The sequence below is a fragment of the Melopsittacus undulatus genome, chromosome 2 (genome assembly GCF_012275295.1).
Source record: "Melopsittacus undulatus isolate bMelUnd1 chromosome 2, bMelUnd1.mat.Z, whole genome shotgun sequence".
NCBI classification, from domain to species: Eukaryota; Metazoa; Chordata; class Aves; order Psittaciformes; family Psittaculidae; genus Melopsittacus; species Melopsittacus undulatus.
This window is the reverse complement of record NC_047528.1, coordinates 18,855,566-18,882,407: the sequence shown is the minus strand read 5'-3', so window position 1 is coordinate 18,882,407 and position 26,842 is coordinate 18,855,566. Positions and strand designations below refer to the sequence as shown.

Sequence of the window (26,842 nt, the reverse complement as noted above, 5' to 3'; positions counted from 1 at the left end):
GGGAAGGGGTTCAAAGAGAAGTGCAACTAGCAATTGATCAAGATATAGTTTGGAATTACTTCTCAAGTAACCTGTACAAGTCCTTGTGAGTAGATTGGATGCATCCAGGGGTCCAGAGGGAACTGGCTATTGTCCTTGAAAGGCTTGCAGTCTTTCGTAGGCAGTGAAGGTCAGGGAAGAACCACAATGACTGGTGTGAATAATACATTCCATCCACCTTCAGAAAGGTCAGAAAAATAAGATGGGAAACTACAAACAGCTTTACTTTGATTCCTAGAAAGGTTATGGAGCGATCCAAGGTAGGAGATTAGCGTCTACACTAGTGGACAACTAGATAGGTAAAAAACCCTCATTTAATGAATTGCAGAATGCAGTCCTCTGAGCCAGATCTTCAGAGAAGCTCTTTGGAAATCATACAATTTACTTTGGAAGTGACTGCTGGAGCTTGTCAGTTTGACAAGAAGGATCAAGTTTGTACAGAGAAGGATCAAGTAGATCAGGTTTCTCAGTGACATGTCCAGTTGAGTCTGGGCAGCCTGTTTGCCCATCTTCACTTTTTTTTTTTTTTTTAATTTCTTTATATCAGGTGGGAGTTTTTAATCTTTCAGCTTGTGTCCATTACATCTCCTCCCCTTGCTCTCCAGCTCCAATAACAGTCTGGCTGCATGTTCATTGCTGTACTGCGTGCTGTACTACTGAGTAGATGAGGATTAAGATCTTCTTTGATCTTTTTCTCCTTTAGACTGAACAAACTCAGCACCCTCAGTCTCCATTCTGTTACATGCTCCAGCTCGTAAACATTTTGGTAGTCCTATGCTGGATCCACTCTAGTATGCCATTGTCTTCCTTGTCCTGCATAACCCAGATCTAGTCTGTACTAATGTAGTCTGGACAATACCAAATAGAGGGAAGTAATCACATCCATGAACCAGATGGCTCTTTCTAATAGGGCTCATTATGCTGTTGGCCTCTGCTACAAAGGCACACTGCTGAAATTTGTTCAAGGAAGGGGAGTCACCTCCCTTACTTTACTTGCCTTTTTAAAAAAAATAAAAACCTGCTGGAACAGAACAGGTATGAAATGACTTATGAATTGTTATAGTAATATTTTTTATAAACCCAGGACCTGCATTCTTGTTGAATATATACTCCAAAGAGACAAGCTTATTTCAAATGGAGGAAGCAGAAGTTCTTGCTGTATTTTTTCAGCCTATTTCATATTTACAAAATAAAGTTCATCTGCAATGGATTTGTGAAACATGAAAAGCATTCTACCAAACTGTCTGGGGCTTGAGGTGATTTTTTTTTTTATTTGAGACTTATAAATGTTACCAAACAAACCAGAAACAGGAGAAAGGTTTGATTGTCCATGGTCAGATGGGCAGACTAATAGCTTTCTATTTCAAAAGAAATAAGGCTTTTCTCTTCCTCTTTTTTTCATCTCCCCTGACCCTCTCTGGTTCTTATCAGATCATTCCATAAGCAAGCTTAACTGATGTGCAGAGAACAATTTGGCTTTCTTTTGGGTTTATTTTCAGAAGTTTTAGTGAGTTAAGACAGCCCACAGAGTAGACTGAGAAGCACAGATGTTGGCAGAAGGAGGGAGGCAATTAACAGGACCGTGATTGGCAGTCCTGATCTGTTAAGTTGTCTCATTGCATTTCCTTATTCCATCTTTAATGGTTATGAGAGCTGTGATTGTCAGACAGTCAGAATAAATATTGTTAAAAGGCTTTAGGCCTTTTCCCAACAATATCAGTGAAATGCAGCTGTAATGCCAGATCAGAGAATTATAAAACTTCGTTTTCATCACTTGTGTTCCTTAAAAGTTGCAATGTAGTAATGTGATCTTTTAATTTCTTTATTAGGTGAGAGAAGCTGCTTACAAGATTTTTCTTCACCCAAATACTGAGCAGTTGTGCCGTTTAGAAGAATTGCTTGCTAGCCGAAACAGTCTGGCACAGTTGGTTGGGTATGACACCTTTGCCCAAAGGGCTCTTCAGGGAACAATGGCCAAAAATCCAGGTATAAGGCATGTGTAGAAGGGCATGCTAAGAAATCAAATGCACTGTATTAGGTCTGAGATCAGAAGTTGTTAGTTTCTTTTGCTAAATTTGCACTTTTCACTGCTGTTACTTTTTGCTGTATGCAGTACTCATGCATTATGTAAAAGGCAGTACACACTGAGTAAGAACCAGTGTTTCTGTCAGAATCAGTGCTCACTCCCTCGATTATAAAATTGCCATTATCCCAGGATGTAACAAAGTGAATGTGGTACTAAATTCTCTTGAAATGATGGCACAGTGGTCAAAGGAGTAGTTTGTTGTTCTAAGGGAGATTGTTTTGCTTGGAATGTTTTGTTGTAAACTTAACATCTTTTAAGGAAAAAAATCATGTTCTTATTTTTTTCCCTTTATTTTATTTCTAGAGACAGTAAGTGAGTTTCTAGAGAAGCTTTCTGACCAGTTGTCTAAAAGGTATGTCTTTGTCACTAAGGCATTTTTCTAACCATAATCTTTATTTCAAGAATAGAGGGACTTGTGCGCTAATAAATCAGTGCTGCCTATTATATCCTCTGATGATGCAAGAAGCAAGACTTTCTCAGAGTTTTGAGGGGACCTATTGACTTAGAATAAATTTTGTATCTATGATTAGAGAACACCCAGCACCAAATGCAATGAATGTTATGCCAGGAAATGCAGGCATCCGCAAACAAGACAACTGAGTTTAAGTGTTGATGAATGTCTGTTCTGATCTTCTCCCCATGTGCACAACTCCCATGTATTTTAATATATAAGGAAATTTCCCCCTTTGTCCTTCTTGCCTCCTTTAGTTCCACACAGCACAAAACAGTTTCATCACTATGTATAAATAAGGTGTATTTTAGGAAAGAAAATGCTTTGGAGGTGTACAGCAGAGTAAGAGAAGTTTGATTTGAAGGTACTTGAATGACAGAAACAGAATGGGAAAGTTCTTTTACGGTAGTATATATGGGCCTGCCATTTTACAGAGTACTATCAATATCTGATGATGGGCATTTTTGTAAGACAGAGTATTATTATGTACTGTATTCAATTGCCCAAAAATCTTTCATTAACACTTTCATCATAAAAATATTTTTCAGAACTCAGAAAGATTTTGAAATTATGACAAAGATGAAAATGAAGCTCAACCCCCAGAATTCAGTAAGTTTTACGCGTAGTTTCTGTTTTATTTCTTTTTAAAAATATAGTGTAAGCTAACCTTGTTCTACAAGAAACAATAACTATTTCAGTGTAGAACACACAGTGTAGTTAGAAAGAAAAGCTTCTGTCTTCCAATGCTTTTTGACCGCTTAGCTGCTGTTTGTAGTAAAACCAAGCACTGGATGCAAGATAGCTGTTGGTTTATGCAAAACGATACTGAGATACCAAAACATAAAGTGGTGAAAGTGAATATTACTTTATTTTGAATTAATTGACTAATTTGAAAAATAAAGGCTGTAATTCAGGTTTGGTGCACGTCCAGTTTGCATACTGTATTGTATGTATTCTAATTCTGCACATAAGTCGTTTTATCTTTCTATTTGAATTAAGTGTATTTCTTGAAATCTGATATGGAGTCCCATTATATATTGGAAGAAGTACCATCTTCAAACAAATGTTAAAAAAATAATTATGGTGCTATTTCTGATTATGTTTTTAGCACTGAATGTTTCCCATTATGTTTTAAGATTTTGTGACTTGCTGAAACTGCAGAAATATTCAAAGGAAGCAAAACTATTACTTTGGGTTCACTTGTCCATTATCATACTTATAAGCTGGAATTCCCTTTCAGAAGCTGATGCCGTGGGATCACCCTTACTACAGTGGCCTCCTTCGTGCTGAGAGGTAAGCTCCTTATGTTCGTGATTCTAATGTAAATGAGTGTCTTTATTTCATTCCTTGCAGTGAGGATAAAGAAAGTCCTCAGTGTACACAGGATTTCCTTCTTTGAAGATGTACTTCAGTTTGAAAAAATAAAGGGTATCTGCTGGGGCAGTTGTTTGTAATATTTCTCAGTTACTGCTGGAATGCCTTTAGAAGGTTTTGACTCCTTTGTGGTTTTACAGTGGAGAATGGGCTCTCTTTGAAGATGTAAGAGGATGAAATGGTTTCAAAACAGTTAGCAAATCCTTACACTTGTTTTGCTTTTACCTCTTAGCTGAGATGAAGTAATGTTTAAAAATAAATTTTGATCACTAAACACAATCCACCTCTTCATATTTTAACCATAACGTACTTATTATTGAACATGTAACTGTCATCCACTTCTACAGACTTGAAATAGCAACTTCTTGAGTAGATCTTCACTGTTTATGGATAGCATTCATTCTCATCTCTTCTGGAAAGACTGGGAAATAAATCCTCTACACAGACTTAAACAGTGCACAAGACCTTTGCACATAATGAGGTGCCAGCTCTGAAAGATGTGAGCCCTGCATGTTGCCTTTATTAGATCAGCAGCAGTGACCTTTTAGGTTTGTGTTGGAAAAGATCGTTTCAAGTTGTGCTTTCTCACAAGAAGGGGAGAAAAAAATCTTCTTTCACTGCAGAGCTGTAGGCAGGGGGTTTGTTTTTTGTTTTGTTTTTTTTTTTAAACAAAATTAGACTGGATGTATCTGGTGAAAGTAGTAGTTTACTCTGTCAGAAGGCTGTGGCAGTATAGGCACAGCATGGAAGGCCTGCCAGCAGTTGGCTTGGCTGCTCTGCTGCTTTCTTGTACTTCTGTTACTGAGGCAGTAGTTTTATGAGCAGTAGATCTAATATTGGCCTTGTCTTAAGCTACTGCATGCTTAGGTGGGAACTGACCTATGTATGTGCAGCAGTGTTTGTGTCCTGGGTGCACAGAACTTGCCATGCAGGGGAGGCAGAAGGATGTCCAGCTGCTGGGTCTGCTTCTGGTAGCCAGTGCCGGAACATGCAATACTCAATAGTGTATGTATGGATTGCTTGTTTTGTGGCATGGCCTAGGGGTGGCTGCTTTCGTTTTGAACTGAATAGGTAGCAGACACCCTTCTGTGAAAGTGGAAGCGAAGTAGTGGTTATACTGGAGGAAAGTCAAAGTCCATCTAACTCCAGATTCCATTCTAACAGTAGTCCCTAGCAGTCTGTGGAAGAGCACTGTCACACTCATTCAAGATAATAATCTTGTAGTTTACAGATCTCCTGTACCTTGCCTGTATAGTGTCTTCAGAACAACAAAAATTAAATTCTGATATATTGTACTTAATTACTGTAAAATGATGAAATTTATTGTCTATGTATCCTATTTATTTTCTGTAATTCCTGTAATGTCTGCTTTCCCTGTTTTCAGAGTTAGAGCATTAGGTGTGGAAGGGTCTGGGTTTCTTCTACTGGAGGAGTATCTTCTGATACTGTCTTATTGTCCTTCTTAGACCATCTCATGAACCTAACCATATTGTAATTGAGTTGCTGATGATCACATATAGATTATTCTGCTCATCTTGGCATTAGGAAGAAAAATATTTCCTTTTCTCATGCAGCTTTGTAAAAGACGCAGTTCAGTTACTTTAAAAATCAAAAGGCAGCTTTATGAAGGAGAGCTACAGGTAAAACAGACCAAGGCACTGGCAATGTGTCTTTGCTATTTTTTATTTATTCAGGTACCAGGTTTGGCAGCTGGATCAGTGTGAAGAATGTCCTGAACTTACGTAGGACCACCCTGACTACAGTGCACGATTGGGGCCCAACCTTTTTCTCCCTCCAGTTTGGGCAGGAGTATTTTTTATTGGCAGATATACAATATCTACAAGACAGGGAAGGCAAAATAATTTTCTTGTCCTTCATGTGCAGCAGTGTTCTGCTAATACCCAAGGGCTTAGGTGTTTCATTGTCCTGTGTTCTGTATAGTGGTCTCTCTTTGGGAAAAGGTCTTGATCTGCAGTGACTTAACAGTGCTTTACAGTTATTCTGTCTGTATAGTAGGTATTTAACTCATGCTGGTTTTACTGTTACATGTGTAAATGTGAATCTATTATCCTTTATCTTGTGTTTGTTTTTACCCCGTATGGTCACATCCTTTCTTGAATGCCCCTTGGATGGTATGGTATATTCACCACTTTCATAACTGGAATATGAGAAACATACCTGTCTCAAAGCTTCTGGTGGGAGTTTTGACTTTCAGCTGTTTGTTGTTACTCTCTTCTTGAGCCAGTTATCTTTTAGTATTATGTCTCTAAATAAAAGCGGGGTTGTCTCAGTTTTTTGTGAGTTTGTTTTTGTTTTGTGAGTTTGTTTTTTTTTTAATTGTATGGTGTTTCATTTTATTTATAAAAGAAATAAAATATTTATACTTATTGTATCCTATTTTATTTTGCATTTTTGCATCATGGTATTAAATATGTTTTCAAATAAGATATATTTAGCTATTATGCATTTCTCTCATTCTCAGTATTCTTTGTTTAGTAGGTGAATTATTTTTTTCGTCAAGGGTTTCTCTTTTTTGGAATAAAAAAGCTTTGTCATTTACAGAAAATCCTAATATGCTGTGAGCAGAGCATGACTTATATTTTTGTCTGTCATGTTTTGAGACTGTAGTAGTTTCTGTGGTGGATTCCTGTATTGTTAGGAACTTCTTTTTTTTTTTTTTTCCTGCTTAGTAAAATGTTTTTGTTGAAAGGGAAGCAAATGATGCTTTGGGGTTTTTCTTTGGACTACCATTATTACTGTTGTTCCAGCTGAACGACAGAAGCATAGTTTCCTAGATACAGTCAGGTGCATGAGATGCTGATTATCTTCACAAACTTAGGTATAAAGAAAGACTACAGTGGTTTAAGTTTTTGATTCAGTAATTTAGCAATACTCTAATATGTTGCACATGCACCACTAAAGGGTGCAAGAAATATTAGATAGCATGATGTATGTATCTATTGAAAATTATTTACTGTTTCCTGCAAACAGAAATGCTGAGAACAAACATTGGACAATGTGATCCCGATGTGATTTTTTTACTTCCTTTTTAGTTCTCCACGTTTTGACCAGCTACAACAGTTTGTCCCAGATGATACCGAAACTCATGACATGTTTGATGCGTCTGTTGTATATTTTAAATGTATTTATGTATTTTATATTCTGGATATGTTTATTCTGTATTAGAAGATGATTAGGGAAACAAATTCTTCATTAGATTCCTCATAATTTGTTTTAAGAGCTGAATACTTCTGAAGAATCTAGGATATTTACATGAGTTTGGACTATTGAATTTTAATGACATTTGCTATCATACCAGCTTGCCTTTATTTTTATCATTACTGATCATTTCTGCTGTTTTGTAAGTTGAACAGCAGGAGGAGCTCCAGACTTAATTCACAGCCTCCGATTTTCTTTCTCTAAACTTAGCCACAGTAATTTTGTTTCTGTCAGCTTTCAGCAAGTCGTTTCCGTGGAAATTTGATCCTACTTCAAAAGTCTCTCATTGATGGTAACAGGATAGTTTACTTTCCTCCCCCTCTAAGTTATGTTAAGTAGCCTCTCTGGCTTTAAACCCGCACTTAGGACAGTTTAGTGCTTTTGTAGCTATAGTTGAAGTGGCAGAGAAAATAGTTGTCTCTATAAAAGTACATCTAAGAGAAACTGAAGACAAAAGTCTGAAATTCATAGTTGTAGTACCTTAAAAGAAGATAGAGTAATTAGGAGAACCTCAAGAATTTTGGCAGGCTAAGGGTAATAAAACAGTGAATGCTAGAACATGCTTCAGCCTCTAACAAGTAAGAAGATGTCTAACATGTATATTAAAGAATAATACTGTTGAATTTTAGTGCAGTCAAGTACCATAGTATTAATTAAATCCCATTACTTCTCAGTGAGTGCAGCTGCAGTTATAAATAATTCTCAAGGCCCTGATCTTGCAAAGATGTAGTAGCCTTTCTGACTTCTTCCTTAAAAAAAAACAACAAAGCAGAACGCTAGAAAAGGCCTTTTGAGGTTGACTATTTGCCTTGAAGGTGGGATTGTGTTTAAACCCCTCTTGACAGAGGCACAGAACTGTTCTTGAGAGCTGTCAGTGGTGAGCTGAGCATATTTGGTGTTGACTCTTGTTTGCCTAACCTTTGGTTCTTACCAGGCTGGCTGACTTTGCTGGCTATAATTCACTTAGGGATTTTTGCCAGAATGTCATAGATTTTATTCAACTTGCAACTGGGATGTGCTTTCAGGGTATTGCACTCTGTGCTGGTCTTTTTCTTTGAGACTGCAGAAATAATAAGAGTGGCCTTGGGAGTGAACAAATCAATGCCAAAATAAACTGTTTTCCAGCTGTGGAGGAAAGAAGCTACTACAGCAACTGCAGGCATTTTGGATCACAGAATGACCAGCTGAGCAGGAATTAAGAATAACTCATCCGTGTTCTTGTAGGGACATAGGCAGCCAGCTTCAGGGGAGAGTGAGTATAGCCCTTTTGTTCTTTGAGAGGGGTAGGTTCAATGCCGTGGTACCTAAACATGACTGGATGTTTCTCAAGTTGCTAAAAGCTGCAACAAATGTTGAGGTTTGCAAGTTACTTGTAAACAAACTTGTTTGTGGCTGCTTTTTGTTAAATTATTTTTAGTTTTGTGGAAGAGTGTTCTCTGTTGGGAACCACATGGAAAAATAGCCCAGACCCTTTGTGGAATATATGAGAAAACTGTCACTCTGTTCAAACTGAAATTTGAAGTGGAAAAATAATGCAGAATTTAAAAAGAAGCAGGAAATCTTTCAACCCAAATGCTCATAAAGGAGAACTTTGTATAATACCTGTTTATAAGTAAGGGAAGGCATGCTTTTATTAAATCAACTAATGTTGATTTAACTTAAGGTGCAAAAAGCCCATTTAACTTGCCAGTCACTAAGCTAATGAACTGAATGATTTGGAGGAAAATCTGAAAGTTACTGAAAGGCTATTACTTTTTATTTTTATTCTTCAAAACATAGTGAAAGGACAAAGAAGTTGTTGTTGATATGAAAACAATTAAAATCTAAAACTTGTGTACAGTGCTGATACCAAACCAATGTTCTGAATTACCCTCTGACCTCCAAAATATTCTATGAAGTACAATTAACAGAAAGAAAAGAGGAATATGAAATACAGGTGCTAGTTTATGGTTGATGAGAGTACAAAGGCTTTCTATTATTATCATTATTATTATTATTTTATTTAAGAAATCCAGAGTCCTCTATAAATCATGGTTAAGAGTCTCCCTTCAGGTAAAGAATTAAATTTCATAGTCTGGCATGTAATGAAAATTGGAAGGGGTTTTCCATGTCTTGATCTCTCTAAGTTAACCTGAGGGGTTCATCTCACTTTTATCTTCCACTAACAAGACTTTTTCAAGTTTCTTTGAAATTTTTGACAGAATCTGTTTTATTAAGCGATACTTACCCTGGTGTGCTGTATTTTCATGGACTTCAACAAGATAGCATAAGGATATGTGGGGGACTTACAGCCGCTGATAAAAATTCCTGCCAACCACATAATTTGCAGTTGTTAAAGAGTCTGAATGCTCATGTTCTGAAGAACAGTGATCCTTACTTAAATATCCCTAATGTCCAAGTTTATAAAAAGCATTCTTAATAGATGAAAGTCATGCTGCACAAAACATTCTTAGTTTCCTTCCAAATATTACAGCTTAAGTGAAAGTGATTTTAGAAGTCTGCACTTTATTTAGACCCAGTGAAGTCATACAAGCTTAGAAATAATTATTTTTAATCACATACCACATCTTTGTTCTTCCCAGGGACACAACCTTTTTGTTTGAAGCCTGCTGCTCTTGAAGAATAACCAAACCTCACTGTGTCAGTTAGCTTCTTTTTAAAATTGGTTTTTAAATCGGTTTGGCTACATTACTTCTTTTAAAAATAGTGCTGGACTGCATACTGTAAAAGTAAGGTGTCGGGATTTTTTAACTGAGTTTATCCTTTAATATAAAGCAGGAATTTACATCAAAGAAACTACTGTTTTCTTTGATATTTCTACTTTCTTTAGGATGGTACTGAGATTTCTGCTTGTAAAATTTCTGAGCTCTTAAAAAACTTTTAATTCTTTCCTAGGCTTTGTTATAAATACAAATGCTTTGGTGTTTGAAATCAGATGTTCAGTGTGAATTAAGATGGAAATACATTGTAGGCAAAGTGAAAGCAGAACAAACTTCTTTTGTTTGTTCTTGTGCTTCTCGGTCTTTCACAGGTTTGGACATTTAAGTGTAGGAGTTATGCAATTCTACAGGAGCACAGTAACTTAAGGTTCATTATTACAATAAAAGGGACTTTAGCACAGAGAAAAATATTCTTTTCCACTGTAGATAGTTCATGTGTGTATTTCTTGCTGCTGTTTCTGATTTGTTCAGTGAGATTTGTATACTGGTGTTCTTTATTTTTTTTCTTTGCATAAATGTAAAAGATATTTCCTACATCTAAACTAGAAGTTTGTTTTGGTTTGTTTTTTAATATCTAGTCATGTAAAAATGCCTTCTTGTCTTCAGGAAGTAATCTTCTCTATTAATAATTGTGTTTTCTGGTATGTCTGTAACGGATAGACCTTTTGGTATTTCCTTTTCCTGCTCTTCCAGAAATACATTCAGATCCTTTCAGTTTCATGCAATGGCTTAAGGAAATTTATGTGCTCAAGTTCAAGGGTAGTTTTGTAGCACTGCATGTATCAAAAATGAATTCATATGAGTTTTCTTGATGTCAGATACCCTAATAGAAAGGTTCTGTGGTAAGAAATCTTTTTGATTGGCATATACAGTGCTCTGCAAAGTTCTTGTGATTCGCCAGACCATCATTCTTCCATCTCCTTTGCCTGCTTTATCAAAGGCATCTTCCCATAGGAAAGGCTGTGCTATTCCTCCTCTTGGGAATCAGGTAAACAACATGCAGTCCGATCAGGGAAGCCTAAGTTCCAGGGAGGAGCCAGAGCTCATAGCTAAATTTAAGACTTCTGCTAGTTAGGTCTAGTTGGTAACTTACTAAGTCTGAGAGTGGAATATGTTTATGTCTGTCTTTCTCTGGTGACAGGCATAGTAGGTCCTATTTGAAGCACTCTGAATCACCTTGCTGAGGCCCAGAACTCGTATTTGAAGTGAAAATGTACCCAGACAGGATGTTCTGATTCTTGCCCTGGCATGTTTATCTGACCTGAATCCTTTTTCTTCCTTAGAAGTGATGTAATCATGTTGTCATGCATTTGCCAGCTTTGGAGACAGCAGTACTGTGTTCTGCTAGTCACATTAGTAATGCCATGTGCATTGAATTCTGCTTGTCTGTTCAGCTGGGGCAGCAAACAAGCTGCAAATTACAGCACACAAGAAAAGCTGTCTTCAGGCACCTCTCTGCAGTTGTTATCGCCAAATGGAGCCCCAGTTGGTTTCCAACTCAGATTAGCTGTCTGTCTCCAGAACATTAACCTTTCTTGCCAGTAGCAGTAACCCTTAGCAGAAATTTTACTGGTAGCAGGATTCCTGTTAGTGTAGTTCAGTATGGTTTGTAATAACTTCCTTTCTGATTTCTTTTCCCAAAAATACTTGAATGCGTTTCTTGTTGGAGATAAAAATTGTAACTTGGCTGAGTAAATGTAGAGGCAGCTTGCCAAATAATGACCTGGAAGAGTGTGCTCATGCTAAAGCAGCTGTTTCTTGCAGTTTTATTTGGAATTTTTACTCTTTGTTTTAAACAGAAGGAACAAAGCTGGAGAACTGTGCAAGCCAACAGTTGATAACGGCTTGAAAATCATGCATAAAGTGAGCCTTAGAATGGCTGCTACCTTTGACACATACTATAATAAAAATAATTGCATGCACAGTAGAGTCATCAACTGCTGTTAACATGTAGATTGTGAAGATTGCTTTGCTCTGACCGGTGAGCACCTCAGGGGCAGGCCAAGCTGTAGTACTATGGAAACTCTGCTCCTTTTTTTTTTAATATAGAATCAGTCATTGCCGTTAATCCATTAAATGTTTTTTTGCCTTTCATTCTATCAGTAGAGAGATAATATGCAATGGAATTGCCTTGTTTTGTTAGGGTTTTGTTGGGAAGCTTTTTGTGCATTTTCAAATGCACTTGGTTTCACATTAGGAAAAAAAAAAAAAGATCAAAGAAGCACCATACACCTGGATAGAAGATGGTGAACTTTGAGTTTTCCCTTTAGCTTCAGGAGGAATTAATTTTGCAGTCTTGGATCAGCCTCAAAAAGGCTGGCTCTGCATCCTCCACATGCACGCTCTATTTTTGTTACGGGCAGTTTAAAGTGCTAAGGGAGTGTATTGGTAGAAGTCTTCATCTTGGAGTTTTATGTGGTCTTTTAGATAATCTGGCCCAGGTCAAAAGTGTTTTGAAGATACAGCCAGAGACCCTTGAACAGCATTAGAAATTTCATTCAGAGGGCTGAGGGAAGAGAAGTTTGGCTTGCTGTCACAATTGCAGTCCCTATTGCTGCCAAGAAGTTGTGCCATGGTGGTTTAGCTTAGCATGAATTTGGACACTGAAATACTGTGCCTGGGAAATGTGTTCTTGCCATTTCACTAAGGTGATGAAGCTGCCACTGAGTTTGGGTAATCATTTGCTAGCAAACAGATGCAATTTTTTTTTTCCTGCCATCTGGAAACAATGAAGTTGCTAATAGCTGCTACCAATAGCTGCTACCGTTTGAGTGCCTGTAATCAAGCACGAATCTTCAATAAAGGAGCATATGTAGTTTGTGTGTAAACTCTTCCAAATACTTTCCACCCACACCCTCCAACCAGACTTCAGTTTTACAAATCTAGTAGAGATTGTAGGATTTCCTGTTCTACTCACTTTTTTTTTTGAAAGATTCAAGTCTTTTAAATTAGTTTCTTCCCTTTTCCTCATTGTCCTCTAATCTTATTTAGTGTTGCACACCTTGCATTCTGCAGTGAGTAGTATTAATTTTTGAAGGTGGGGGTGTAGAAAAGGTTGAGTTTTATGTGCTTTCTTTTGTCACTGAAAGGCAAGATCATCTATTAATAATAATTTCAGGGGTTGAGTTTTTTGTTAGAGGACATCAACTTCAGATAGCTGAGGTTTTGGCTAATTTCTATTCCTAAATAAGCTCAAAGAAAGTTTTCCTGGAATCAGTGCAATTTTTAGGTTAGGCTTTCTTCAGTGATTGTTGGTCTTGATCTGTGAAAAGAGAGCTCATGTATAAGGCAGGACCAAATCCAAAACTTGTGAATTAAGTCTGTGGTTTGGTGCCTGCAATGATTACTGCTTAGTGGGCATAGACTGGTATTAGAGAAAGATTTTTGAAGATGTACTGTGCACTTCCTGGAGCAGTAGGGTTTTTTCAGTATCCACTACTCATTTTGAAGTGTGTTATTGGTTATCATAATTGATTTTGAAAACTGCTTTATATTATAGTATTTTAACCACTTTCTCCATAACTTGTATGATATTGCAGTGGCTAACAAACAAACTGGATGCCATATAAGGTATAATAATCACCACTGATTGATGTCAGGTTAGTCAAAAGGTAATTTATGTATCAGTCCTGTGTCATAAGACATGAGTGCTATTTAAAGATTTTTTCATTATCTTCCACTTCAGTCTTTGTACACTGGTGTAATAGGCAAGGCAAAAATAGAGAAATAAGTGAGATCAGAACTAGAAACTTTAGTGTGTATGTGTTCTGCATAAAAAATTTGGTTTCAAAACATTTTTGTGATTTTTCTGCTGGCGAGAGGAGTATTAAAACACATTGTTCATTAAATGTGGGAGAGGCTCGATACTGACAGTGTTCCGCCAGAAGTGGCTGACATTAACTTTGTATAGTCATTAAAATGGTTGTTTAATCAGGACCTCATTGTACTCAGAATGTCAAAGATTGTGACATCTTCAGCCGGGCTGGGGGGCTAGGTCCTCTGGGGAGACTGTCATGGAGTCAGTATGGTCTGTTACTGCTATTTTAATGTGTGGGTGGATAAGTATCGTGTTTTTCCAAAAGATAAAACTGTTACAGACTGGGTTCCCCCCACACACACACTTTGGACAGTGTGACACTCTATTACAAAACACCTATCAGAAATCCTTGTCCCCATCCTTTTCATCATGGGGTAGGTTCATAGAGGCAATGCACATGTTTACAGAGTGCTGAGAATGAGGAAGAAATAGGCACTTACATTCTCTCTGTAATACATTCACATCAGCTCTTCTACACATGAAGAGATATCACCCCTTTCTCTTGCTTGTATGTGTCTATGTTTTTGACAGAAAGTAAATGAATCATGAAATAGTTTCGGAGTTCTTCCCCTCCACCCCCCAGCAAACATGTTAATCCAGTATTTCAACTGAGTGTGGTAATCCTTTGCAGTTAGAATGAAATGTCCTCTGATAAAACTGGAATCTCTCTCATGCAGCATCTGTGTGGTGTTAGTCCTTGGCTTTGTATGACATCCTCACAGATCACAGGATAGTTGAGGCTGGGAGGACCTCTTCAGATCGTTTAAGTCCAAGCCCTCTGCTCAACACAGCCACCTAGACTTGGGTGCCCAGGACCATGTCCAGATGACTTTTGAGGATCTCCAGGGGTGGAGACTCTACAACCTCTCTGGGCTAACTGTGCCAGTACTTGGTCACCGTCACAGGGAAAAAGTGTTTCCTGATGTTCAGAGGGAGCTTTTTGTGTTTCAGTTTGTGCCCATTGCCTCTGATCCTGTTTCTGGGAACCACCAACAAGAGCCTCCTCCATGCTCTTTGCATCCAGGACTCGTCCCCTAGAGTAAACTGCTAGTCACTGGCCTCCAAATACACTTTGTGGCGCTGGGCACCTCTTTCCAGGCCTGGCCATTCAACCAGACTTCAGTGCACCTCCCTGTCTGCTCATCTAGCCCATACATCAACAGCTTCTCTCTTGAGTATCTTACGAGAAATGGTGTTGAAGGCCTTACTGAAGTAAGGTAGATGATGTGCACTGCTTTGCCCTTGTCTACCAGGCCATCATAGAGGTTTTATCAAGTTGGTTAAACATGACTTGTTCTTTGTGAATCCATGCTGACTATTCCTGATGACTTTCTTGTATTTCATGTGCTTGGAAATCGTTTCCAGGAATATTTGAAAAAAGGTCTATCAGAAAAATATTCTGCTCTTCAGAAAATTTTGAGCTGTCTGGTCTCTCTTGATACCACACTTCTTTTGAGTTTTCTTGCTTCAAGGGTGCTGTTTTTGACTTTCTTACAATTTTCATATTCTCTTTTCCTCACTGGTAGGAGTTGCATGTTTTCATTTCCTGTACCTGTGAAAATCTGATGGGTTGCTATGGTTGGTGGAGTTAAATTTTAATTTACTGAAGTGTGCGTTTATAGTATTGAATCATATAGATTCTTTCTCAAAATATCTCATACAATCAGCTCTCTTTTCCTAGTTGACAGGGAGCAAATAGCAAAGAAACCCGAGATGATATTCAATGTCTAGGGGGAGGAAGATGTGAAGGTACTAGATGAGCTTTCCACATGGTCAGCATAGCATTGGCAGGGCTGATTGAAATGAGGTTGCAAAAAACCCTGCAAAGAGCTCTGATGCAACTACCATATGAAACCACTTGAACATGTCTGTATTACTCCACTTGTTCTGAGATACTGTTGTAGGTGGGCTTCATGCTGCAAAGGGATTAAGAAATCATTCCAAGGTATGGTAAATTTGAGTGTTTCTGCAAAAAAACAGTGTGAGATGAGCAGGATCGAGGCAGAGCCAAAACTAATAAATGCTGCTCATCTGAATTGGCTCTGAGGAGATCTAGCTCTAGATTACTACTCAGCTCAATGCTCAATCAAGACTAAAAGTACTGTAAAATTTTGTTTGGTTTTTTTTTCCATGTGATTTTTTACTATTTCATTCTTAATGTGTTTTGAAGTAAGTGTTGTAATTTTAAAAACAAAGAAAATCATGTCTCCCAGCTTGGAGGGGTGTATATGGAGAAATCCTGCTTTACATTGTATTTAATTTCTATTGAGACACTACTTTTATAGTGGACATTTACAGTCAGTCCTTAGTTAAAGAAGCGATTGTTTGAATTAGAAAAGAGAAACTTAGCCTAGTATTTATAGTAGTATGTAGGATGACAGTGTAAAATTTTAGCGGTGTCAAAAAACAATCTTAAACTATTACAGAGGTTGCTATGACTAAAAATGTGTTACTTTTCCTTTTAATAAAAAGATTATTTTAGCAGGTCTTGTAGTCTGCATGCAGGGAAAGCTTCAGAGCAGAATCAGGGCTGAAGCACTTAGTGGTGGGTTTAAGTTTTTATGGCAACAATCCCAGCAGAAGGTGATCACAGGTTGGTACTGGAAAAGTCTGGAGACATCTGAGATTCACCTACTATAGCTTTTCAGAAAGTGCCACTTTTGAAGGAGTTGCAGTTCCTAGGAGTTACTTGCTTAAAACTCTTAGGATATTCAACACATATGCTGTAATTCTGTACTTCTGGGAGGATTCCAGGGGTAAAGCTGTGTCTCTCATACTCCAATTTTCTGTAACTGATTACATGGAAACTAACTCTTCCTCCTTTCTTCTTTCTCCTTTCTTATTCCGTCTCTTCTCTTGCCTCCAGTCTTTTTATCTAACTTGATCTAAAGTGATTTATATCATGCCTATTTTTGTTCTTTTGTTGTGAAGACTCTTTTTGAGTGAGAAGGAAAATGTGTGTATTGCAGACTGCAGTGAATTTAAGTGTTGCTACACATCTTGAAGCAATTGTGTCAGTATGGTAGAGGCAGTATCTGCTTTATTGCTGTGTTCTAGTAGAATTAAAAATGGAATACATTGTATTTAGCTTCTTGCATTTGTAGTGTGAAAATAAGCAAATTCCTGTAACTTAGCATACCTGTATTTTTCACAGATGTTGCTATGGTAGTTGCAAAATGTTGCTAGAATATGTGATAAAGGTGATATAAAATATACTAGAAAAATAGAGCAAAATACAATAGCATACTCAAGAACAAGTAATGCCACCCTGCTGAGCATTGCAGTGCAGCGGAACTGGACAGTGAGTTGTAGCTGCAGTTGTAAACAGCATATTCGTAAATGCAGTATAGCCAGTGGACTTTGTTTTTAGGAAGGGTAGATAAGTGAATAGGGACTAGCTTGCTCTTTCACTGTTGGTCCCTCTGAGCCTTTTGATCATAGGCTTAAAAATAGCCTAGTTCTCATCTTTGCTGTTCAGGTATTGTAGTCTAACTGTTGAGTGTGTAAATTCCAGTGACTAGTTTCTGTTTCATAAAGAAGCAAATGCACAAGAGCATGAAAGAAGATAGAAGGCAGGGACTGTGATTCTTCAGAGTTGGACAGTCTTTACTGGGAGACCTGAGAAAATGGTATAAAGAACACTTGGACTTTGTATGTGAAATGAAGGGGGCAAGAACATTTTTACTATTTGGGGTGCATGCACAACTAGCAGAACATTCCAGTTCTGATTTTGCTATTGTCTCCAAGGAGTTGTGTGGTCCTAAGGAGCTTGTTGAAGGTGTAAGTTTGCTTGATGCCCTTTTTAGGGTTGGAGTCTCAGGAAGTTTGAGCCCAAGTATAAGCTGCATAAATCACTAAACTACTTTTATAATTGCTTTTTGTACATTCTCAGTTTGTGTGTGCATGCAGATGCATGATGTCTTCCTCACCATGTATGTCTTCTGTGCTTCAGTGTCTTGAACATACTTAGCTGTTTGATGTCAGGCTCAGGAAATTATGTTTGAAATCCACGCTGCGTACTAAAATCTTCACATGGCTCAAAGCTTTAAGGTACTTTCTCCATGGTTCAGAGAGTCCCCAGAGTTTGAGGTGTGATTCACGTGTGGGATGTGATTGTGTCTCCTTGCTGTTTCTGTTGCTCCAGTGACAGACAAGACTGCAGTGTCAGCAGTGATTATTGGTTGGTTTCCTGGCCTAGCTGAGGATTTGGCTTATACCACAGCCAAAGGCAGCTCCATTTTCTCATTAGTTGTGCGGCACAACCTTGGCATGGGAATGGCACTTGATTGCCAGTGGCTTCTTGTGGATCAGAAGCCACAACCTGGCCACCCATGGTGTCGTCATGTTCTGTTTGAGCTACATGTTCACCACATCTCTGAAAATCATAGTCAACATCTGATGAATTTGGTATCCAAATTTGAATATAAGAAAAAATGAGTTAACTGTGAAGCACTCCACCATAACTAGTCTTTGACTCGGTTTCATTATTTGAAAAATAAAGCCAAACATGCTCAGTAAGGGTCTTAAGGCTTACCTGTGTATTTTGTCAGCTCCTGTAACTTGGAGGTTTATGTAGCTCAACTGACTGATTTGGGATTCTTGTATTTCCTTAGGTATAACATTGATCCTGGCTTGTACTGTCCATTTTTCTCACTTGGGGCATGCATGGAAGGTTTGAACTCATTGTTCAGTCAGCTCCTAGGAATCTCCCTTTATGCTGAACAAACACAGAGAGGAGAGGTTTGGTCTGAAGATGTTCGAAAGTTGGTAAGTATTCTTGTTCCCAGCATCTGAACCAACAAAGGAAGTTTGGGCAAGATGGTTTGTTCCTCTAAGCTTTGAATCAGAGTTTGGTTTTAAATTACTTGATTACCTATCAAAAACACAGACTACTTATCTAATTTCAGATCAAGTTAGACTGGAAGGGCTTTATACTCTCTTAAGTGCCTTCTGTATGCTGCTGTTTTATGGCCCTTATAATGTTTGTTTGTGTGAAGGGTTACTGAATCAGAAGCAGTTTCTGTTTGGAGACAATTGCTTAACATTCAAGCTGTCATGAATTCACGCTAGTTCTTTAGTTTTAATTTGTAGATGACTGTAGACAACCAGAATGCTGTAGGTACCTATTCTAGCAGTCATGTGTCTGCCTCATTTCTTTTTTTCTTCTGTATGTAATTTTCACTTTGAGAACTGTTTTTATGTTTTTATTTTTTTTCCCCTCTTCTTAAAGGAGAGTGGAAATGAAAACTTGAGCAATAATTTATTCATAGTGTTCCCAGGTTCCTCAGTTGTCTTCCTTACATGTATTCATTTCCAGATCTTCTTCACTGCTCTTCCACCTCCAGCAAGAGCTGCTGTACTTTATATCCTGTCAGTCAATTTTATAAACACTCCTTACTCTTTCTATTTTATTTCTATGGTAAATCAGCTTCTGATGATGTTAGCTTCTCTAAAGTCATTTAGGGGGTACAGACAGTGTTACTTTTAAGACTAATCTGTGACTAATTAGTTCTGAATGAAATGCAGAGATGGCTGTAGTTTGAGGGACAAGTTGTGGATCTTATACATAATTTTTTTTTCCCAACTATAATTACCAACAGATTTCACATTAATTATTCTTAGTTTTATTTGTCATTTATGCATTATAGCTTTGGATTAGAATACTGTGTTTTCAATTTACACATCGTATCAGTGTGTTCACTGTGGAAATGATGCTTTATTTCTTCAGGCTGTTGTTCATGAAACGGAAGGTTTGCTAGGATACATCTATTGTGACTTCTTTCAGCGACCTGATAAGCCACATCAGGTAACATTTACGATCTGAGTCCAGAGTGGGTGTTATTTGAGTAATGACTGTAGTATTAGGGCCATTTGTAATCTGAGTTTAGTAGAAGGTACCTTGATTTAAAAGAAATCAAATTTAAACAATTAAAGTCTGTAACTTAAAATGTAGTTTTAGGTAAATTTTTTTGTGGGTACCCTTCCATTTTTAAAGAAACCTCACCTGATAGACTGAACTCAGTATTTGTTCTACATAACACTGTGAAATGTCATAGAAATCTGTTTAGAGAAATTGAAGATTCTAAACATGTATTGTCTGGTCAACTACTTGCAAATAAAAACAGTCTGAAATTTTAGTACTCTTTAAAGGTGAAAGCTCATAATGACAAGTAATTTTTATTCAAAACTTAACGTGAAACTGTAGATGGCTCCAACTCTTGTGGCTCATTCACTCATGCTGTCTAGTGCCAGTATACAGATGTTTCACTATGTATAAACATTTGCAAATTAACACCTTTACTGAGATGATAGGTAGACAAACCTTGAATTTTTATTAGTTTAATATATTACTCTGTTTTACTAATATCTCACAATATACTACGAGTGCTGTGCAGTATATTTTTGTAAAGAAGCTACTGCTGAAAAATGAGAGAACAATCTAAAAATTATGGTTTTGATACATCAGTAAATTTCTTTGAGCTAGTCATATCTTTTAGGAAAAAAAAGGTTTTGATAATTCTAAACCAAAATAAATTTTATTTTCTAAAAGCAATACAGCACAGTCTTTTCTTTATGGAATAAGGTAGTTTTCAAATGAATATGAAGCACATAACAAAGATGGAGAAACAGCATGCTGCTATTGAACAACACTGTTAATGATCATTGAATTTTGCTGGTGTAACTCAATGTGTTTAGGTTTAATTTAATAGTTTAATAATTTCATTACTGCTTTAATATCATTGATGTAATGACATTGGCTGCTGTTTGCTTTCATCTTGAAAAGGATTGTCACTTTACAGTCCGTGGAGGCAGGTTAAAAGAAAATGGAGAGTACCAGTTGCCTGTAGTTGTTCTTATGCTTAGCCTGCCGCATTCAGCAAGGGGCACACCAACGCTACTAAGTCCTGGCATGATGGAGAATCTCTTCCATGAAATGGGACATGCTATGCATTCTATGCTGGGAAGAACTCGGTACCAACATGTTACTGGTAAGAGAGTTAGTTAGAATAGTGGGGTTTTTTTGTCTTTTGTTTCAGTTAAATGTATAATTTCTAGAAGACAGGTGTAAATTAAAAAAAGGGGTGAAAAGAAAACAAAACAAAAGAGTGTGAACGAAAAATGATTGAGTCATGTTGATACTTACACATCTTTGATGATTTGAAAGTACAATATCAGATCCCCAGATTTTATCTAAATCCCAAGTAGATGACACTTGAATATTCTTCATCTCCTAATACGAATTAGACATTTGTATCTCTCCTTTCTGTACTGCTGATCTTTGTTCTAGAGGTGGTATCCACTCTGGCAAGCTTGCTTTATGTGGAATTATAATAATGGAATAATTGAAGTATTGAAAATAAATTCAGCTAAACTTTCACCTGGTGTAAAAGCACAATAAATCATGGGTTGGAAATGACTTAGGAAATTGAATTTAGAAAATCAGCAAACAATTTCTTGCAAAGAGCATATACTGACAGTATGGAGAGTCTGTAAAGCCAGGCTTTTTCTAATTCTGATTAAAGTAAAGTTGATAAAATCATGTTGTAATTGCAAGCATGATTAACTGGAGGCCCTCTTATCTTACGTAAATGAACAGGAATGAATCTGCAATCACAGCTTAGTAGATGCATAGGAAAGGAATATTCTTTTTTTCATTTAGTCCCTCAAGCAGTGGCAGTAAGTGTATTGGCTGACAGCTTGCAGGCTGCTGTGGCAAATGGGTCAAAGATGTGTTTGGCTAAAGCTGCTTAGCATGCTGCTTTTCTTACCTGCAGACAGCTTGCTATATCATCATCTGTAATAGTGTGCTAGAAATCATAGAATCATAGATTGCTTTGGGTTAAAGAGCATCCAGTTCCAGCCCCCCTGCCATGGGCAGGGACACCTTCACTAGACCAGGATGCTCAAAGCCCCATCCAGCCTGGCCTTCAACACTTCCAGGTAGGGGGCATCCACATACCCACAAATCCCAGTAGGTACTTACTTATTAAAAAAACCCCCACAACCAAATAGATGAAATTGTAGCTTCTCTATCTGAAGGATTTTTTTTTAATGTTTTACCATTTTTATATTATGCTTTTGATAGAAAGGGGAATCTATGGTAGAGTTCTGTGTTATTAACAGAGACTTCTTACCCAGTGTCAAGATATTATTTCTCAAGGCTTCCCCTTAAAATTAAAATAGACTGAGCTGGTTTTAAGTGTGTCACTACTGTACATTGTTAAAACAAATCAACACTGTATATGCTTTTTCAGTGTAAGCTCTGTATACGTCTTGAGACTGTTAAGTGCTCTCCTCCACCTCTTTCACTAATATGGCTTTGCTCATATTGACTGCCAGGCATACTTACATGCTTGATAGATTTCTCTTGCGATGAATCTTACAGGTCTGCATGTCAAAGTCATGAAGGGGCAGGAAATGGCTAATTTTGAGGCTCAGACTTTCCATGAGTCCCTGGATATGGTTTCACTGTTGCCTTAGCTCCAGGCAGTCCTGAGTCCCAGGGGATTTCACTCCAGATCTAGCATTGCAAAAGCAGCATTGGAGGTCACTTGGATTGTTTCTGCAGAAAGCCTTTTTTTTTTCAGGATTTGGAATGTGTGACAGTCAAATGGCTTGCCCCAGGGATGTCTGTTAGGGACCATCTGTTCTCATAAGAACAAAAAATTTTATATTCTAGTTGAGATGCACTGAGTGTTTTAAGTCTTTTCTACTCTTCCCTGCCTCTCTTCTATGATTAACATTCCCAAATATTCAAGTACCCATTCTGCTGCTAGTGAGGCCTGAAGAGTGGTGTTGGTCTGAAAACAGAGTATAAACAGGTTATGAATTCAGATTAGAAATTAGAGAAAGATTTGTAAAGCTCAAAGGAGGGATTTAAAAAAGGAGTCTTAAAGAAAGAATAGTAAGAACAAAAAACATACTTACATTTAAGACTAGTTTTGAATGTTGACATTGTCTCTAGCAGAGAGGGAAAGAGGTGATCCATGGTCAGTGTTATTAAAGCAACAGCTTTATACATCCCTAGCTGTAATAAAGAAATTGAAATGCAGCTTTGATTTGGTGATGTGCTACTTCTTAATAACTCCCAGGGGTTTTGGGAAAATGCTTTTTGAAACTTCTAACTGTTAAGATACTATTATTGCACATAGAACGTCTTCAATCTGCAAGAGTGTTCCTTGGATGAATGACTTGGTATTATATAGTGAGGTTAATATAAAGCATAAGTAAGCTCAGCAAACAGATGGAAGCTGAAAATTGTAACTGTGAATGGGATTAAGGCAGAGTTTTATTTACACTGTAGTTTGATTTAGGTTTAAGACACTTAAATATATTTGGCATTTCATGTAGGGCCAGTTTGGCTACAGTCTGGTTTAGTTTAAAAAGGGTGTGATCCAGAGCTTTATAAGGTGCCTCACCCAGCTGTTCAAATATTTTGTTTTACTTTGTGATTTATAGTAAAATGTGTAGGATTATAATGAAGCTTTTCTGGCAATATGTACAATTGCTATAGAAGTAAAATATTGACTTAATAAATGAAAGAACATTAAAGTTCACCAAAAGTCCAAACTGAAAGTTGCAAAAACTTTTAGTAAGAGTTAACTGTTTGTGTTAATGAAAATGGCAGATGCTAATGTGTACAATTATTCTACTTCTAGGAACCAGATGTGCTACTGATTTTGCTGAAGTTCCCTCAATTCTAATGGAGTACTTTGCAAATGACTATCGGGTGGTTAACCAATTTGCAAGGCATTATAAAACGGGACAGGTAAGGAAAATTAATACGTAAAATATTGAAAATAGGAATTAATGTATTCAGGGAAGAATCATATTTTCATGTGTTATTTGTTAATAATGTTTAAAGGAGAAATAAACAATGAATCTTAATATTATAACTTCAGTTGTTCAGAAAAAAAGTCGATATTCTTACTGCAGAAGAGATAAACCTAGTCTTTAAAAGAACAGAAGATCCTTATATCTGAGGTTCCAATTACATTTTTAAAATTTTCAACCTGTTTTTCCTACAAAGGTTGTTGTGTAGTTTCTGTACTACACAAACTTAGTGTAGCAGGTGAACTTCTGTGTGAATCAAGTTATGCAAAGTGTTTTAATTACAGGTAAGTTTTGACAAAAACAGTGATTCATCATTGAACTGTATAAAGTCTGTCTGCAAATAAAACTTGGGTACAAAATCATGGAAATAAATTAAAATCCTCTGCAGTGTTTAAAACCTCACATTTTTAGCACAGCGTAGGGTAGTGAACGAAGTATTTTCTGCTGAAAAGTGTACTGCTTTATTTAGGATGAGATAAAGATTAGTTAGATTCTGGCAGTCCTGAATCTCTGCATTGAAATTCTGATCCGTTTTTTACATAAAGCTATTCTATGCCATTCTACTGCAAGGATCTACTTTCTGTGGGAAAAACAGTGCTCTTTGAAACAAGGTGACTTTAGGTGGTCACTTTAACAAGTCAGCAATACATGATTCACAGAATCACAGAATCCCAAGAGCTGGAAGGGACCTCGAAAGATCATCTAGTCCACCCCCCTGCAAGAGCAGGGAAACCTAGAGTACATCACACAGGAACTTGTCCAGGCGGGCCTTGAATATCTCCAACGTGGGAGACTCCACAACCCCCCTGGGCAACCTCTTTCAGTGCTCTGTCACTCTTACAGTAAAGAAGTTCTTCCTGATGTTAACGTGGAACCTCCTATGCTCCAGTTTACACCTATTGCCCCTTGTCCTGTCACTGGATATCACAGAAAAAAAGCCTAGCTCCATCATCCTGACACCCACTCTTTACATATTTGTAAACACAGATGAGGTCACCCCTCAGTCTCCTCTTCTCCAAGCTAAAGAGACCCAGCTCCCTCAGCCTCTCCTCATAAGGGAGGTGTTCCACTCCCTTCATCATCTTTGTGGCGCTGTGCTGGACTCTTTCAAGCAATTGCCTGTCCTTCTTGAACTGAGGGGCCCATATTGGTACAGCCATTTAAAAAATACAAACCAGTAAATAATAACCAAAGATTTTTTTCCCAATGCTTTTGACTGAGTCAAGTTTCAGCATACTTAAATGTAGTGGCTGAAGACTAGACTACCTATCAATGCAAAAAATTGAGGAGGCAAAAAGCCTCTTAAGTTGTGTAGTGCTATACTTTGTTGAAGCATTTTATCCGATACTAAGTGCTCAGTATATTTCAGTATTATGGAAGTGGAATTACTTTTGCTTCCACTGAACACTTAAAAAAATACCTTGTTTAACTTTTATTTTAATAGATACTGTCTGAGAAATTTACTCTGTGAGTCAGCTTTGTTGGTTATTGTTGGTTTGTTTTTTGGTTTTTTACATGACAATAATTTCTGCAGAATTGGTTGCACAAAGAGTCTCCTCCAAACCTAGGAGTTGAAAGTACTGGGTTTAGGAGGGTTCCTCATTTATGTTTGAGTCCACATACTGAAATACTGCTTTCTAGTGTTGCCTGTAAAGTTCATGTTAGTGTTTAAATGTTGTGGAATGAATCTGATTGTACAGGAGTTCAGAGAATGAGCTTGACTAAAACATTTGAAGAGATTTGTGGAACATATTTATGGCACTGTATTTTCAATGTGACTTAACCATATTTAGTTGCAAAAGCTAAGAAGCAGACTCTGTGTTCCATCTGGCATTTCCATAAACTTCTTCTGTTTGTTGGTGGTGAAATTTGCCCTTTCAGAGAGTAATTGAGATAGGTTTAATGTAGAAATTCAGTCTTGAAGGGTTCTTGAAGAGTGGATTATGCTGGAAGATGAGAAGAAGAGCCTGAAAAGGCTCTGTGGCTTTTGAGGGCTTTAGATGACTTCCTTCTAATTGCTTCTTAAAAAAATTAGAATGTATTTTTAAGCCATTATCCAACATGTATAAATCTGCTTTTGCTTATATTGGTTTGTCTAAGCTAGCTGTAAGTATCTGATATCAGATTTCTGTGTCTGTCATTTAAATACAAATAGATTGAAGTAATCTATTTTGTTCTTGAAATTTAGTGATTGTTAGAGCAATTACTTTTATCTGTTGTGTATATGTTACAAAGTACTTTGAATAGAAAATCCCCCATCTCTTACATTTACAACTTCACAAAAAATCCTTTTAGAGCTTATCTTTTCTGTGCTTGTTCCCAGACTTAATTTTTTTTGTGTAAATAGAAATTTGAATCAACATTATCTTGTCTATTTTTTTTGTTATTTGAAAGAAAAGTGAGTCCACTTTACTCTCTTTTCAAGGGGAAATAAGGAAGGTTTGTGAAAGGGTCAAAATTTGAAATCTGTAAAACCATTTCATCCAAATATTTTTCTATATGAGAATTTCTGTAAAGTTTCTTCTTATGAGTAAAGAGGCTGAGCTCTTCTGTGTGAGAAGGATCTTTCCTACAACGAATACACAATCATAGCTCTGCTGGATGTTGACAAAAAGAGGGGTTTTTACTTACTTAGCTTGTTAAGGAGGCCGTGTAGATAGTTTGAAGCAGTATCCTTCTTTTGGCATTGTTGCATCTATGTGACAGGTTTTGTAAGTTTTAGATGGTGTCATTTTTTAACACTCCCACTGAGCATAATTACATCAGAAAAACTTGGTAGCATAGTCTCAGTTTATGATTGCTCTTGCCATAAAATCTAATTATTGAAGAACTCTCAGGATCCTCACTTAGGATCAGTGCTTATGGAAGAGGGGGGGAAAGAGGTATTGTTTTCATTATTAAAACAGAGGAACTGTTAAAAACTGTGTTTTAGTAGCATTGCAAACAAAAGATTTGGTGGGCAAGGCTTCAAAGCTGAAAATGCAATATGCGTGTAGATGTGGATCATGAGGATCTGGTGCAAAATACCTTAAAATTTATAGAAAGCTTGTTTCTGCTTTCTGTGCATTTTGAATGGTTGTGCTGTTGAGTACTGAGGAGTGAAAAAGCTTGCAAGTTCTTTTGGCAAAAGGACTAACTGTTGTGAATTCAGTTCAAAAAGCTGGCCAGCACAAAAGTAGTTGTTCCAAGAAAGTAGCAAGCCCAGTTTTCCTTTCATCTTAAAGATAACTCAAACCAGAAAATCCTTTTGGGGAGGAGGGAAAGGAATAGAGAGGAGTGTGTTAATTAAGAAGTTGAGCCAC

At 37.2% G+C, this 26,842-nt stretch overlaps 1 protein-coding gene across 1 annotated transcript in view; it reads left to right on the top strand.

Annotated features, from left to right (window-relative positions):
• Window positions 1-26,842, top strand: part of MIPEP (mitochondrial intermediate peptidase) — a 71,577-nt gene that overhangs the window by 10,770 nt on the left and 33,965 nt on the right. Inside the window, exons 7-14 of the mRNA XM_013129203.3 lie at window positions 1,869-2,025; window positions 2,429-2,477; window positions 3,125-3,185; window positions 3,817-3,869; window positions 18,320-18,473; window positions 19,435-19,512; window positions 20,491-20,695; window positions 23,366-23,475. Of these exons, the coding sequence (XP_012984657.3) occupies window positions 1,869-2,025; window positions 2,429-2,477; window positions 3,125-3,185; window positions 3,817-3,869; window positions 18,320-18,473; window positions 19,435-19,512; window positions 20,491-20,695; window positions 23,366-23,475 (867 nt within the window). The remainder of the gene's footprint in view (window positions 1-1,868; window positions 2,026-2,428; window positions 2,478-3,124; window positions 3,186-3,816; window positions 3,870-18,319; window positions 18,474-19,434; window positions 19,513-20,490; window positions 20,696-23,365; window positions 23,476-26,842) is intronic.